Raw genomic sequence first — 13,893 nt, forward strand, 5'->3', positions numbered from 1 at the left:
TATGTCTGACAACGTGGGAAAATAAAACACGTCCTAAGTAGTCATAAGGGTTTCGCTGGAGGTGGGTGAGCAAAAAGGGATAAAGGATTGATGAAGAATGAAGAGGAAGATGCAGATAGAACAGAGGCTGGACCAGCCAGGTCTGGGTCAGAAGGTTTTTGCAAATACTGAATATTTTTTTCAAACTGCATGGGTGGGGTTTACCACATGAGTAGTCAAATTGTCAAATATTTTGACAGTACAAACAACTGACCACTGACATACAGCACTTTCTGTAACTGTCCAAAGTTGTTTTATTTTATTTCAATGAACTGTATCACCTGTGTGGTAAAACCTTCCAATCTGTCCATACATGTGTCTTAAAATTACCTGTCAACCCAGGCCTGCCCGAGCCACAATAGCCCAGTCTGAGGATGATAAAGGTTTGGGACGTACGGTCTGGGATGCAGCTGAGGGCGATGGGGAGTGAATACTTACATACATCCCATAGACGGTATTTTGGAGGTCATAGTTCAAGCCAGCTAGCTCGGCTGCATATGCATACTCGTTGAGGGAGTCCTTGAGGAGCTCCAGGTATAAATATGCCATGTTACAATGCAATGGGTCCACATACGCAAACGGGCTGTAGAGAAAATGGCAGTGGTCAAACAAAGCATAGACACAAAAGGTAGAGATGCTGGTCTCTACATTTTCTCACATTAGGAGCAGAAGGTGTTTAAAGCATCATACACAACACGATTCTACACACAATGCTCTGGTACAGGATGACTGGTTTGGTATCCACTTTATATAGTTTGTTACAAAACCAAAACAATAACAGTCGTAATAGACTAATATTGTCGAATTAGAGCCCCACACAGTAGGGTTTGCCACTGTTTCAGTTGTCAACTATCGGCTAAACTAAGCCACTCCAGCCTATCCCATCTTATATAGTCGTATCTTCTCTGTGGCATACGCAACCACTGAAAGAGCATTAAGAGAATTATGTTCTAGCCTCTTAGTAAACTATAACAGAACTGGAAAAGGAAGAGTTTTAAATTATTTTTAACTCTTAGTAATTGTGAAAATATTACAAAAAAAAATAAAACTTATGTAATGCCACTGGCCTCAACCTCCCCCCATAAAGAAGAGGCTATGCAGTTGTGTTTCCACTGGCAATGTGTTGCAACTTGTATTTCCACTGCTCTTAACATACTGGTGTGCAACCCTCCATGGTCAAACTGTGACAGTCTTTACCTGCAGAGTTGTGTTGACATTGACATTGATCGTGAACAACAGATGAGAAATTACATATTCACCTTCCAAGTGTAGCCACAGCGTAACTGAGTGGCTGCAATTTGGACATTTGCTTTACTCCTGCGTTCCTGTACCTACCTTCATCTGAGAGGTGAGATCTTTTCTGATCTGGTCTAATGTGATGTGTTAATGGCATTGTAAAGTTAAGGTACAGTTAATGCAAAACTGAAATTTCTTCCAGCTACTTTGAAAATTTTGTTTTTTGTTGATTTAGTGGGTAGGACCTTGTGTCTCCAGTTCCAGTGCAAAGGTTCATAGTTAGTTACTCACCTGAAGAACTCAAAGTTAAGGCATGCCTTGGGCAGGAAGAACTTGTCATCCTGCTTGAACCACACCTTGCTCATAGCAGTGTCCTGGAAGAGATGAACACCACACACAGGCAGTTCTCATATGCATATTCATTAAGTCAATCAAGTCCAGTCTGAGCAAGACAATTGTTTCCAGTCCCTGGAAATGTCAGCAAAGGCACACTTTAGCTACACACTACAAGTGACAGTGTGCATTTTTTCATTCACGTAAATTTAACAGTTATTTTGACATTAACAGACTACAGTTCAGTCTTTTAGCAAATAAAACAGAAAAAAGGCCCAGAGACTTTTATTTGGTATTTCCCTCAGAGAATGGAATATGTATGCTGTTGCTAACAGCTTAGTTTCTCTGATCTTGACATAATGGAAACAATACTACTATATATATTATGTCTCAGTCACAATACCTTATTACCATATGAAAGCAGAACAGAGATTTTTCACAATATGCAGGAAGGATTGTCCAGTGCAGTTGGGTAATGACTTTTGATGATAGAGCTGCACTGCAAAAACACCTGCCTTGATTAAAGTGGGGACTGACGGAGAGTCTTTCTCAAGAGGGTAGATCTCGAAGCTGGTAGGGATGAACTCGTTTTTCATAGGTAATTTGAACTTGCCGTTGAGGTCTGCACTTGCCCAGTTCTGAAACACAGGCATACAAACAACAAAGCAGAAGCAGTAGTCACACACTCAGCACAAAGCAAAAGAAAAAGATTTCCAGTATTGTGTGTGATTTGATTAGAGCACTGTGACCACAGTGATTCACCTCAATGGTCACGTCATTGATGGCTTCCTGTTTGTACTGCGTGCCATACCACTCTTCTGTCTTGTCGGTTTGCCCTTCAAATGACTTTGACACCACTGCAACTCTGGAGAAAGAAAAGGGTGAACCAGATCACGTTACATGGATACAAAAACCTCTCTGTCAGAGCTAATTAGATACTCTCTGTTTGTAACCTGTCCACAGGATGGGATGTGAGTGCTTTTCTATTAGTATTGCTTTTGGATCATGTTTGAGACAGTGGAAATCCATCAACATGTCTGCCTCTAACTGAGGAGCTATGTTTAGAATTCCTATCCTGCCTTAGTGTGCTGCATTTCGAATGTTCACTGGTGCCTACATGCATGTTTACACTTCATAAAAGCTAGGTCAAAGCTCAGTTCACACATATTTACATGAACAAGTTCATGCTCAGTTCATTATTTTGAACACAGTTCTGAAAAATTAACTAGTTCATATTCATTTCTTCGATTTTTTTAATGAGCTGCAAAGGCTGCAGCTCTACAGTGTAGTCCAGTACGAGTCTGTCTACTCGGCAGTGGGGGAATACAAGTACATTTAAAGCACTGTACTCAAGTGCAAATCACAGTATTTATAGTTTTATTTGAGCAATTCCAGCTTATTCAAAATACTCCCATCAACTACTATTTGAACATTAATATGATCCTTAACATAACTTATTCCTTTCAGATGGCAATTTTATCCATTTTGTGGAGGTCTGATAGATGATGAATGCAGGACTTTTACCTGCAGTTGAATATTTTCACAGAATCTGAATACTTCCTCCACCTCTGCTACTTGCTGAGACCTGAAGGTAACTGGTCCTTTACAAAATGCTGTGAATTTGACTTGGGTGGAGAAACTTTGCAGCTGTTGAGGGTGCTGAGAGAAGGTCAGTCTATACAATGCCATCATGCTAAATGGCGCGTGATATTCATGTTTTTTGTATTAATTTGAATGGCCAAGATAACTTATCTAATCTAATGGTGATTAACAACATTTTACAACAATTTGAGAATGTTTTAGGCTACAGCAAACAGCAAACTTGAACTAATGTATTAGAACTGCATGGAGATGAAGAGGAAGAGGCAACGCCTGGATGCCCGCTAGAGATGTTTCCCACAACCAGCTCATCATAGTTCATATCAATGCAGCACAGTGAGGATACAGACATATCACAGAGGAGAGGAGCAAAGCCTAAACAAGGATCTATTTGTCTGATTGTCACTGTAACAGAGACTCCAGTGTATATTATGATGTGTGGTTATAATTCATATCTCTAAGTTGCTGTAACTTCACTTGTATCTGCTGGAGGGAGACTGATATGTGAGGAAAGACAGTCACGAATTCAAAGCAGTGCTGGCAAAACCCCAAGGTTAAGTAGCCACTTCAGTGAAGGAAGACACTGGCATGCAAACAGCTGGGGTCAGCCAATGAGTGTATGCAATTTCCTCCTTGGTGAACATTAACGAATGGACTAGTTACAAGCCTGCACTTTGCTTGACACAAGTAGCAACCCAAAATGAATCAGTGTTCAAGCTACACTGAGGAAGATTTTTATAAGGGCTGCAACTATTAGCAGCTACTAGCTAACTACTGCTACTAGAAAGGAGGGCTGCAACAGAAAAGACTGTGCTATTCCCCCACTAAAGTCAGACATTTGTCGCAGAGGGGATTATACACTGAAAACGAAACACCTTTAAATAACACGAGGCAGCTAGTTAGGAAACATTTTAGCTTGGTTGAACTGTTTATGCTCAAATCCTATGAGGACACCAGCATTTGCAATGAAGAAAGCAAAACCTGTTAATGTATTCCTGAGCACACATATCCATCTCCTGATATAACAAACTGAACCTTTGAGGCTGCAGAGATAATCAAATCTGTGAAGTTGTTTGGCATTCCTTTTCAAGACAGAAAATTGAAAAGTTGTTTCATCCAAATATCAGAGCAGACCAACAGCACTTTGTCACAGCTGGCAGGCAACAAAAAATAATTACTATCTGAATTTATTATCCTCCATATTATCATCCTCTTATGATCTATCACAGATACCTGTTACTAAGATACGGCAGACTTGCTCAGGGATTTCTTTGATGTTATGCACAAATACACTCATTACATGTATATAAGGCTTGCAATGCATCTATTTATCAATAAATGACACTAACAATGGGGAAATGAAATCAACAAGGAAATAGGTATTTCACAATAACACAATATATATACTATTATTTAGAAGGAGTGTTGTGTTAAAGTGACATTTTCCTAATGTTAATGTTATCTTTGTTATACTTAGAAAGTGCATGAATGGCATCAGAGATCGATGTTCTCACACTAACCTGACATGCTCTGGTCTCAGCTTATCCAGCACCATCTCAATCAGATCTGGCCTGAAGTCCTCCAAAAGGTACTCTGCTGCTAGAACCTCTTCAAGAGGGTAGTACTGAAACACAAAGAGCAGAGAGCCGTCAGCCTATCATATATCATATTTCCTTAAGGCCAAGCTGCCACTTAAGTGAAATGATTTCTAATCAACAGTTTTATAACTGAATGGAAGCCTGCAAACTTGTGAAAGAAAATTAGCATTCGTTACTTAATACTTAAGTAAATGAGCTTTGCTTCAACAGTCATACTGGAACTGTGGTACATATTGGCCAATTTCTGACTGCACCTCTGCAAAATCTCACTTCTCTCTATACAGAGCAACAGCAGCACCAGCCTGATGACGACAGCAGGTACAGACACAATGGGCTGCACTGTGTCTCCCTGGAAACAACCTTTGCAGATGGAGAAAGGACTTACGTGTAGTAAACCAGCCACTTTGGAGGTGTAGCCACGGGGTCGTTCCTTGTCCTTGAACCTAAAGGCCACTTTGTTTAAATCCTACAGAGACAGGAAGAGGGACAGAAGTGGATCATGTAACAGGTGAAGACACATACAACATTTGCATACAGTTGAAAGACATTTAGAGCCAGATCCTAGAAAAGGTAAATGCACAGAATTTAATCTGAAAGTTATTCTAATCCTCTAGGAAAGTTTTTTTGGGGGGCAGGGGAAAAAAGACATTTACCCTGTAGAATGGAAAACGAACACTATCTAGCTTCATTTGATGTGATTACATTTAGAATAATGCGAAAATAGCTTGCAGGGTTGAATCCATCAGTCTCTGCTGTCAACGTCAGTGTTGCTCTATTAGTTTCTTCACTAACCAGAAATACGTAGGTCAAGTTTGCCCCCCATCTGAAATGCTGTTGCTGAATAGAAACATTAACTACCTTGCACTCCTCAAACACCCACTCCTGAGGTCCCTCAGTTCGCAGTTTCTGGATATACTGGAACATGTGGAAGATGATGTCCTCAACGTGTACTGTGGTGACACATACATATAACAGGCCTCAATCAGTATTATTTATATGTAATTTCCTCACATATAAACAAATCTGACCACAATACGGAAAAAAATCACATGCAAAGCACATCAGCAAATGATGAATGAAGTACAGTGCACACGTAATCGCTCGCACTACTTACAGAGGCCCTCCTCGGTCAAGTCCACATTGATGATGAAGAACATGAATCCTCTGGCTCCTTCTTTTTGCCCTCCAACAAGTGTGTTCACCCAGCCTTAAAAATAATAATCATGGTCATTTTCTATTCATATTCATATTTCTATTTATTTTATTTTTTTTACATATTTTATATTTAAAGATTGAAAACTGTAGATCTTAACGACTTTAATAATGCGTCTCAACTACTAAAAACCCATATCGTGGTGAGTGGTGGCTCTGGCCACTATGGTTGAATTATTTATCAGAAGATGGTACCTATTCTGATTTTTGCTATGTAATATTCATATATGGTCATACCATTTCAAAATAATAAAAATAATGCGTAAAAATCATTAGCCTTTGAAGTGGGATGAGACGGTAACGAACAACCATACATCGTACTTCAAGCTTGGTTTTTCAGCAACCATCCAGACATGTTTGTCATTATCGTGGAGCTCTACTTCAGGTCCTACCTTTAGATTTTAGCTCAGATAACAAACTTCCAGGTCCTTCGTGACCAATCAGATGTCCAAGATAATGTCCTGGGTTAGATTTGTAGTACTTTTGTAGGTCCGGGATGGGGAAAGTCACATACAGGTTCCTTATGTCTTTAATGGGTACCACTTTGTAGAATTGCTGTTCCAGAACACAACAACAACAAAAAAAAACGTGTTACTAATATATATAACAGCAAATAAAATAATACTATTGTATTAAACACTGGCTATGGCCTCATATGGCAGTAAAAGGGTAAAGAGTGTACAGTAAAGCGTGAGAAACACTGTGATAACTGGCTCACTTTGAGGTGCTCTTCCTGGAAGGGATGCTCAGGGAATTCTGGGATAGGCACGCTCTTGTTCTCCACTTCCCCAAATAACTTAACCACCATGGAGGTCAACTCATCTAATGACTCTGTAGGTTAAGAGGACAAAAAATATATAGTATTGGAATAGTTAAGTAAAGTACGGTATAATTCTGCTCAGATTTACCTTAAAGTTAGTAGACTTTCAGTACCTCATAAAAATGCAAAGAAATAAAACTACAGTTTTTATAGATTGATCTGTAAATTTCCGGTGGTAATGAACAGAGACACTTCATTTAATAACAGTTAGCTCTGAATTTGAAACTGAGAAAAAGCACTGATAAAAGGTGAAAGGTAACAACAACAATAATGCTTCTTTTTTTCCAGGTAATTATACACTAGTGAAAACACAACTATGAAAATCATTTTTCATTTCTGAAACTAGATCGTACACACTGAAAGTTTGAATCATGCAATATCAACTCTTACCTCTTCCTAACACACAGAGTCCCATGAGGTTGGAGGAGTAGTATGTAGAATGAAATTTCAAGAGCTCCTGACGTATGTCAACCCCATCTTTAGATGGTCGGGTCTCAAGGGTAAATTTGTTACCTTTAAGAGAAATAATAGAAGAAAAGTGAACCTTTGTTTTTTTTTAATAATTACACAACTTCCCCATGACAGAGTTCAACTGTACTGATCAATATTTGCCAGCTGATTAAAAACAAAATAAAAATAGAATCCTTGAGTTTCATCTTCATAGTATAACTCCAATTATCAATGTATTTTGAATGTGAGATGCAAAACATAAAAAACATCATCACGTCTTCTTGAGAACTGCATAAATCTTCAGAGCACTGAAATATGAAACTCATTTGATCTGAGACAATGGTAGTAAACTTTTTTACTATCAGTTTATGATGGCCCAGTGACAGCAGCCAGTCAGATACATGGACAAGTTGCTCGCCTGCTTTATTTCAAATACAAGCGCAGCCTACATCTAGCACTTCTGAGGGATGTCGAGTACCTGCGGTGGAGGTTTGTTGAGACACCAACAGGAAAAAACAAAGCATCTTTCCTGAGAAGATTATGTTGGTCCTCTAGCAGGGAATGACTTTCAGGCCTGTCTGATCCTCTTCTATTCTTAACTGGAATAACGATTATATAATTCAAGACTGCCATCAGGTGGTTATTTTGAGCTCAGAGTTTTTCCACACCTATGTCACTCTGACCTGGGAATTAATTGGCCCAGAGATTTTCCCCACACCACAGTAAATTGTCAGATGAGTGAATATCATTGGTCACGGTCAGAAGGCATAAAAAGTGTTCAAAATGTCACAGATCAAAGCTGCAGCTTGTGAAACATATAGTGGGTTTATATAAGTTGTATCTATTGTTGTAGAACACTGTGATCTTTTATTTACTAAATATAAAGTGGGGTACTTATGCTGCCTAAAATCTCACAATATTCACTATGATGAAGTCATTATTAAGATGAACAAAACAGGTGCATAAGTGGTGTAATATGAACTCCAACAACATTAATATGCAAATAGGCCAACAGACAGGTCCAAAAAGCATGTAATTAGTTCACCTACCCTATGCAGTTCTTGGCCTGGGTACTAAATATCTACTGTTTAATGTGTACTATTCCAGTTGTGATCAGTATATGTCTACAGTGAAGGAGACAGATGGAGGCAGGCTGCAGTAAGCACAAAGTCAGAATGAATACTATGATCGTGTGCAGCTTGAGGCCTTGAACACACATATGTGCAGAAATATTTTTAATGACCCTCTCCCCCCACCCCCCACCTCCAGTTAAAAAGAGAATATGTCTACATACAAGGGAAGGTAAAAATTATTTTAAACACGCAAACAAGCATGCCAGGCCAATAGGTGGTGAAAAAATGTCTTCATCAACGAAACATCAAATACCAGAGAAGAACATTCTGAGCATGCATAGTGATCTTGTTTTTCTTTGGTACTTACTAAAAAAAACATAACAGCAGTAGCTAATTATTCATTTCTAGTTATTCTTTCAGGCACACGGCTAGCAGTGCTAACCAAATATGAACCAGTTGTCTGCAATTGTTATCGAGGCATCCTAATTACACAAAGCAACAATGGGCATGTGTGAATCAGGGTGATGACATCCTCATTTCTCAAACACTCTATTTTCCATGTACACACAGACACGCAGAGTTGTGGAAAATCTTTGTGTGTTTCTGTGTGAAAGATAGGCCCAAATGCAGAGGAAAAGTTCGTTTTGCTAAATATCGATATATGTATGGCCTAGCTTTAATGCACATTTATGGCAACTCTGGAAAGTTCCTACCTGTTCCAAATTTGCTGAAGGGGTGATTAGGGTTGCCAGTGGCCTTCTCCAACTGAAACAGCCGCCAGGCATCATTCATTAGGTTCTTCTCATGCTCAGAGTCCACAGCATTCACCTCCCGGTCCTTACAGCTCTCATCAAACAATGGGCACAGGAAGAATTGGGCAAACCTACAGAGACAGCAAGATGACAATAAAGGGAACATGAAAGAGTATAGCTCAATATGAAAAATCAATTTTCAGACGCATAATGAAACTACTTAAGGCTGTGTGATTTTTTAGCATTTTAAAATGTGATCCTCCAGTGGCAGCCTAATGTTGCTCTGGGATAAATGGAGATCGTTGTGTGTACACACAAAAATGGAAGTGGGTCATGGTGAAAACCCATTTGGATAAGTGTACAGTGAGTGCAACTGCCATGCAAATAAGAAAATGACATGCAGACACAAAATTTGAATAGTTTTAAAGCTCCGTCCAAGGTCAGCCAGAGCTGTATATTTGAAGATTTATGCAATAGACAGCACAATCTAACAAGTACTAAAATGTACCTCTGTCACAGCAGCTGGTTGTTCAGATCAATAAAATGTTCTTGCAAAGGACAATGCTTCCTGGCACTGCAATGTGTTTATAGTAAGTGTTTGTGGTTGTGGTGCTTGTTATTCTTCTAATCACCAAATAGTGAATCTAGAAAAAAAAATCTTGCTCTTTGATTACCAATGATCAAATATGCAAATTTCTTAGAAAGTGTTAGATAACTACAGGCATTCTGACTATTACAGCATGGGTATGGTTAAAATAATGGGACCAGCTAATGACACACATGATCCTTTCAGACACTGTGCTCTTCTACTTTCAAAGAGGCAACATCATCAATATTTCAACATACTCTGCACTGTCCTTTCCTACCACTACAGTCCAGATGGCCTTCACAATTCACTGGCGCAGGGGAACAATTAGCCTATGACAAATAAACATGTGCTTGCTAGACTATCATTCATTTATAAGTAGGTAAGCTTATCCCAAAAGGTTAAATTCTGACACTGCCCAACTGTCTTCTCCAAACCACCACAGCTGACACGTGAGAAGAGCCCCCTGCAAAGCTGAGGACATCAGTCTCACCCTGCGCCTGAGATGGGGGTAGGAACTACGCTGGTGGTTACAAAAGAGAAGATACAATGAAGCTGGGTCTCGTAACCAAAGCTGGACAGGTAACGACATGGCAGCTCACTTGGATTAACACCTGGACTCCCAAGGGGAACACTGTACACTGATAGCTAAACAACCACTTAGGCAGAGAGATGACATATTTCTTAATTGGACAAAGGTAGATGCAACATAAAAGAAAGACTCATGAGCTTTAAACAAGTGCTTTAAACAAGCGTAGAGTTGAATGAATTTGAATTCAACAGGCTCTCCAGTAGTTAATGTCAGGTCTTACAATTCAATGTTATACGAAGGTGCTAAAGCCCACACAAGGTATTACAGCTAAGCACAACCCAATAAAAAAAGTAAATACAGGAAACACCTAAGATGTACCTCAAACATGAGACAAATTGTTTCTGTACTAGGAAAAATTAATCACATCAAATGAACAGGAAAGTACCTATCTAGTGCTCCTTGCAAGTGCTCATGGGACACGTCGAAGTAATAGTTGGTGTGCTCTCCACTGGTAAAAGCATTGGAGCTGCCTGCGTGCTCGCTCAGGAACTGGCTGTACTCATTCTCCTTGGGGTACTTCTTTGTTCCCAGGAACAGCATGTGCTCACAAAAGTGTGCCAGGCCCGAGATGTTCGCTGGGTCCGATAAAGAACCTGTGAATTCAAGAAAAATGGGCACAGAAAATCAGCTGATCAAGCTGTTGGTATGGGTTCATTAAAGTTCTCGGATACAACATCTTCACTTTTCAGTGTCTGCCAGGTCAGTTGGCCTCACTGCAGAGGAGAACAAAGACTGAAAAAGCTTGGAAATAACCCCAGAGGGGTAGTATGGCACAACAACAGCTTAATTTATATACAGAGAATTACATTGTTACCTTGTTAATCAAGGAACATTTTTTTGATGAACTAATAGAAACAGCATCTTAATAATATAACTCAAATAATTAAAAACAAACTGGGAAAACGTCTAACCTGAGAGACTTGGTCATATCGTAATACTATTCAGGTTATATTATATGTACTAAAAATAACTTTTATTATCTCTGCAGCTCTGCCTCTTTGAGTTAAGAGTTCATGGGTAAAATTTAATTGCCCACAGAAACTTGGTACTATGTTTCACTTTTATTTCCTCCTGAAGTAAAAGGAGCCTACTGCTTGGTCAGAGTGAGGACTTAGAGGGGGAAGTCACACCATTGTCATAGCTTTTGTTGGGCAAATGTTTTATCTGTAAATGGGACAGCAGGTGGGTAAACAGCAATATTATGTTTGAAGGTATATTCATGGAAACAGGAATACTGGATAACAGAGATCAAAGATATTTACCTCAAGTGCAGAACAAGGCCAGCATTGAGGTTACTCTATGCATGCAACAATAAGCATTTTTACCTACATGTTTCACTATAATGTGGATTATTTCCATAGCCTACAGGGCAACAAAATACTTTTCTATTCCACTCCACAACTGATAGAGGTCCTTGTATGGAGGAAAGATACATGACTACTTGGCAAGATAATAGTGACGAAAGACCTTTACCTATGTGGACATCCAAGGCAGCGGAGGATTTGTCTGTTGTTGGGTCACTGATGAGCATGGCCTTCAGGCCATTGGTAAACTCCAGGCCCCTGTAAACCCGTTTGTCCTCCGGAGAGCGAATTATGTCGCTAACCACCCTGTTCACAGCCGGGTCGGTCATTCTGAGTGGCAAGGATGACACCAGCCTGCCGTGGAGGGAACCAAATGTACAGTTTAGTGCAGTTAGCCAAGAAGTATGTCCTGCTGTGCTCAGAAGTTTTAGCACTGAAGGAAATTCCATTAGCTCTTTTTGATGAGGCATATGATGTTTCATATTTGTAGTATGCATAGCACAAGGATATGTAATATAACAAATACGATGAATATTTAAAATATAAACGTTTGGACATTTACTTAGACTCTACGGCGAGAGCAACTGGTATCATCACTATGAAAGATACTGCTGTTGGTGGATTCTAAATTTGATGTAGACCTCCTTCACGTTTCTGTTCATATATTTTTCTATTTGAACGGCTATATCGTTGTTTACAACCAACAATCCTGCTTCGAACTCGAATAAAGAGTGTGTAACGTTAACGTTATTGTCACTTTGCTACGACGTTACCGGTACTGCTTTTATAAGTACAGTCGCGTTAGCTAGTAGAAACATCCATACACATCAAAGACATCTGTTATTCACAATTTATTGTTAGGTTGTTGACTGAAAACACGAATATACCGGTCAACGTACAGTAGAGATTAGCTATCGTCACTCGTAAAGGACATTAAATAATCCCACTCACGGAAGGCAAACTAGCGTTAGCTTGCTAAATTAGCATCAGAAGCACTAGAAAGCGGGGCAAACATCCATCCGAGTTCGTCTGTCTAATTCTGTGGTTACCTGCAATTTCCCGCTGCTGGAAAGTTTTTCACAATTTGCCGATTAAAAAAAACGTCTTCAGTTACCACCTTAAGTAGCAACAAAGCTAACACTTCTAGTCTATCTGAGGACCTTAACTGAGGTCAACAAACCGGCTTTAACGGTCCGGCTTGGCAGCTAGCTAGCCTATCGTTTTGTGAGAAAATAACAAATTTATTTGTAACAAAAAAAGTTATATTTGCCTGGTAACACGTACCGAAAATCGTTGTTAAGACAGAAAACGTTGCCCGCTGACTGTAGATATCTCGTAAACTGGGCCGTTCGGTTAATGCACTTCAACATACTTTGCACCCATGAAAAACAAACCTCGGCTTTCACAGCGCCATATTAGAATAGGCAAAACTAATCGAACACAGAACAGACCAAAAAGGAACATGGTAGGTTATCGATTCTGCAGTACATTCAGACTGATACATGTGATTTCTGCAATGGCAATTACTTATACAGTTAGACTTTAAGTAACTGGAAAGAAGGAAACCGTTTAACTTACTTCGAAAATTGCGTTATGTCATTGACTCTGATATCGATTAAGCTATCCTGCGTGTGGAGTTCGGATTTGATGAGTGTAGCGCTGATCATATCCGGTTTTTAAGCTTTGTCCTGCGCATTCAGCTGTAGACGCATAAAAGTAGTGTGAAACTAACTGCTGAGGTCAAAGTCAGAGGAAGTGTAAGAAATACTCACCGCAATTCAAATCTCAAGTCTGTGGAAAATTAAACTGGGAAAAAATATTGATGTAAATATTGTATTGTAGTAAAGCCAGAGATCCCTGAAATGTAGTAACTAAAGAAGCTGGTAGTATCCGTAAGATACAAAACATTCACCTGACTGACCCCACAATTTAACCTTTTCTAAAATTAATTTTAAAATGTATATGTTTTACTCTTTACACAGATGTCAAACAATGTAAAGTCGTAGTTCCCTGTTTGTAAATTCCGTGCTCAATAAAGCAATTGCTGGTAAAATAGGTGTTTCTTTATACTAAGACAAGAGCCAGAGAGGCTGTGGACTGCATGGAGAAAGTTGTCACTGCATAGTCACAATATATACTAGATAGATGTTGAACATTTTATAACAATAAGACAGGAAAGACTGAGCGAATGATACAAATACATAAATTAAGACCGTTTTCCTTTTGTTGTGATGGCAACGAAAAATCCCACGTAGAAATGGCTAACTGCACAATTTCTTTGTTAAAAAAGTGAGGGCTA

The 13,893-nt window shown here is 39.3% G+C and overlaps 1 protein-coding gene across 3 annotated transcripts in view; it reads right to left on the bottom strand.

Annotated features, from left to right (window-relative positions):
• ide (insulin-degrading enzyme) overlaps positions 1-13,003 on the bottom strand; it is a 29,288-nt gene extending 16,285 nt beyond the window's left edge. Inside the window, exons 1-15 of one of the 3 annotated variants that reach the window (XM_041947275.1) lie at positions 12,879-13,003; positions 11,764-11,948; positions 10,676-10,883; positions 9,074-9,243; positions 7,228-7,350; positions 6,736-6,848; positions 6,410-6,572; positions 5,920-6,012; positions 5,664-5,755; positions 5,191-5,271; positions 4,728-4,831; positions 2,371-2,473; positions 2,124-2,246; positions 1,567-1,649; positions 478-622 (exon numbers count right to left, since the gene is read on the bottom strand). In XM_041947275.1, the coding sequence (XP_041803209.1) occupies positions 478-622; positions 1,567-1,649; positions 2,124-2,246; positions 2,371-2,473; positions 4,728-4,831; positions 5,191-5,271; positions 5,664-5,755; positions 5,920-6,012; positions 6,410-6,572; positions 6,736-6,848; positions 7,228-7,350; positions 9,074-9,243; positions 10,676-10,883; positions 11,764-11,948; positions 12,879-12,964 (1,872 nt within the window). In that variant the 5' untranslated portion in view covers positions 12,965-13,003. Of the gene's footprint in view, positions 1-477; positions 623-1,566; positions 1,650-2,123; positions 2,247-2,370; positions 2,474-4,727; positions 4,832-5,190; positions 5,272-5,663; positions 5,756-5,919; positions 6,013-6,409; positions 6,573-6,735; positions 6,849-7,227; positions 7,351-9,073; positions 9,244-10,675; positions 10,884-11,763; positions 11,949-12,643; positions 12,798-12,878 lie in introns of those variants that run through there. The other 2 variants (XM_041947276.1, XM_041947278.1) reach the window with 2 other exon arrangements.
• Between the last annotated feature and the right edge of the window lie 890 nt (positions 13,004-13,893).

The sequence above is a fragment of the Chelmon rostratus genome, chromosome 11 (genome assembly GCF_017976325.1).
Source record: "Chelmon rostratus isolate fCheRos1 chromosome 11, fCheRos1.pri, whole genome shotgun sequence".
NCBI lineage: Eukaryota > Metazoa > Chordata > Actinopteri > Chaetodontiformes > Chaetodontidae > Chelmon > Chelmon rostratus.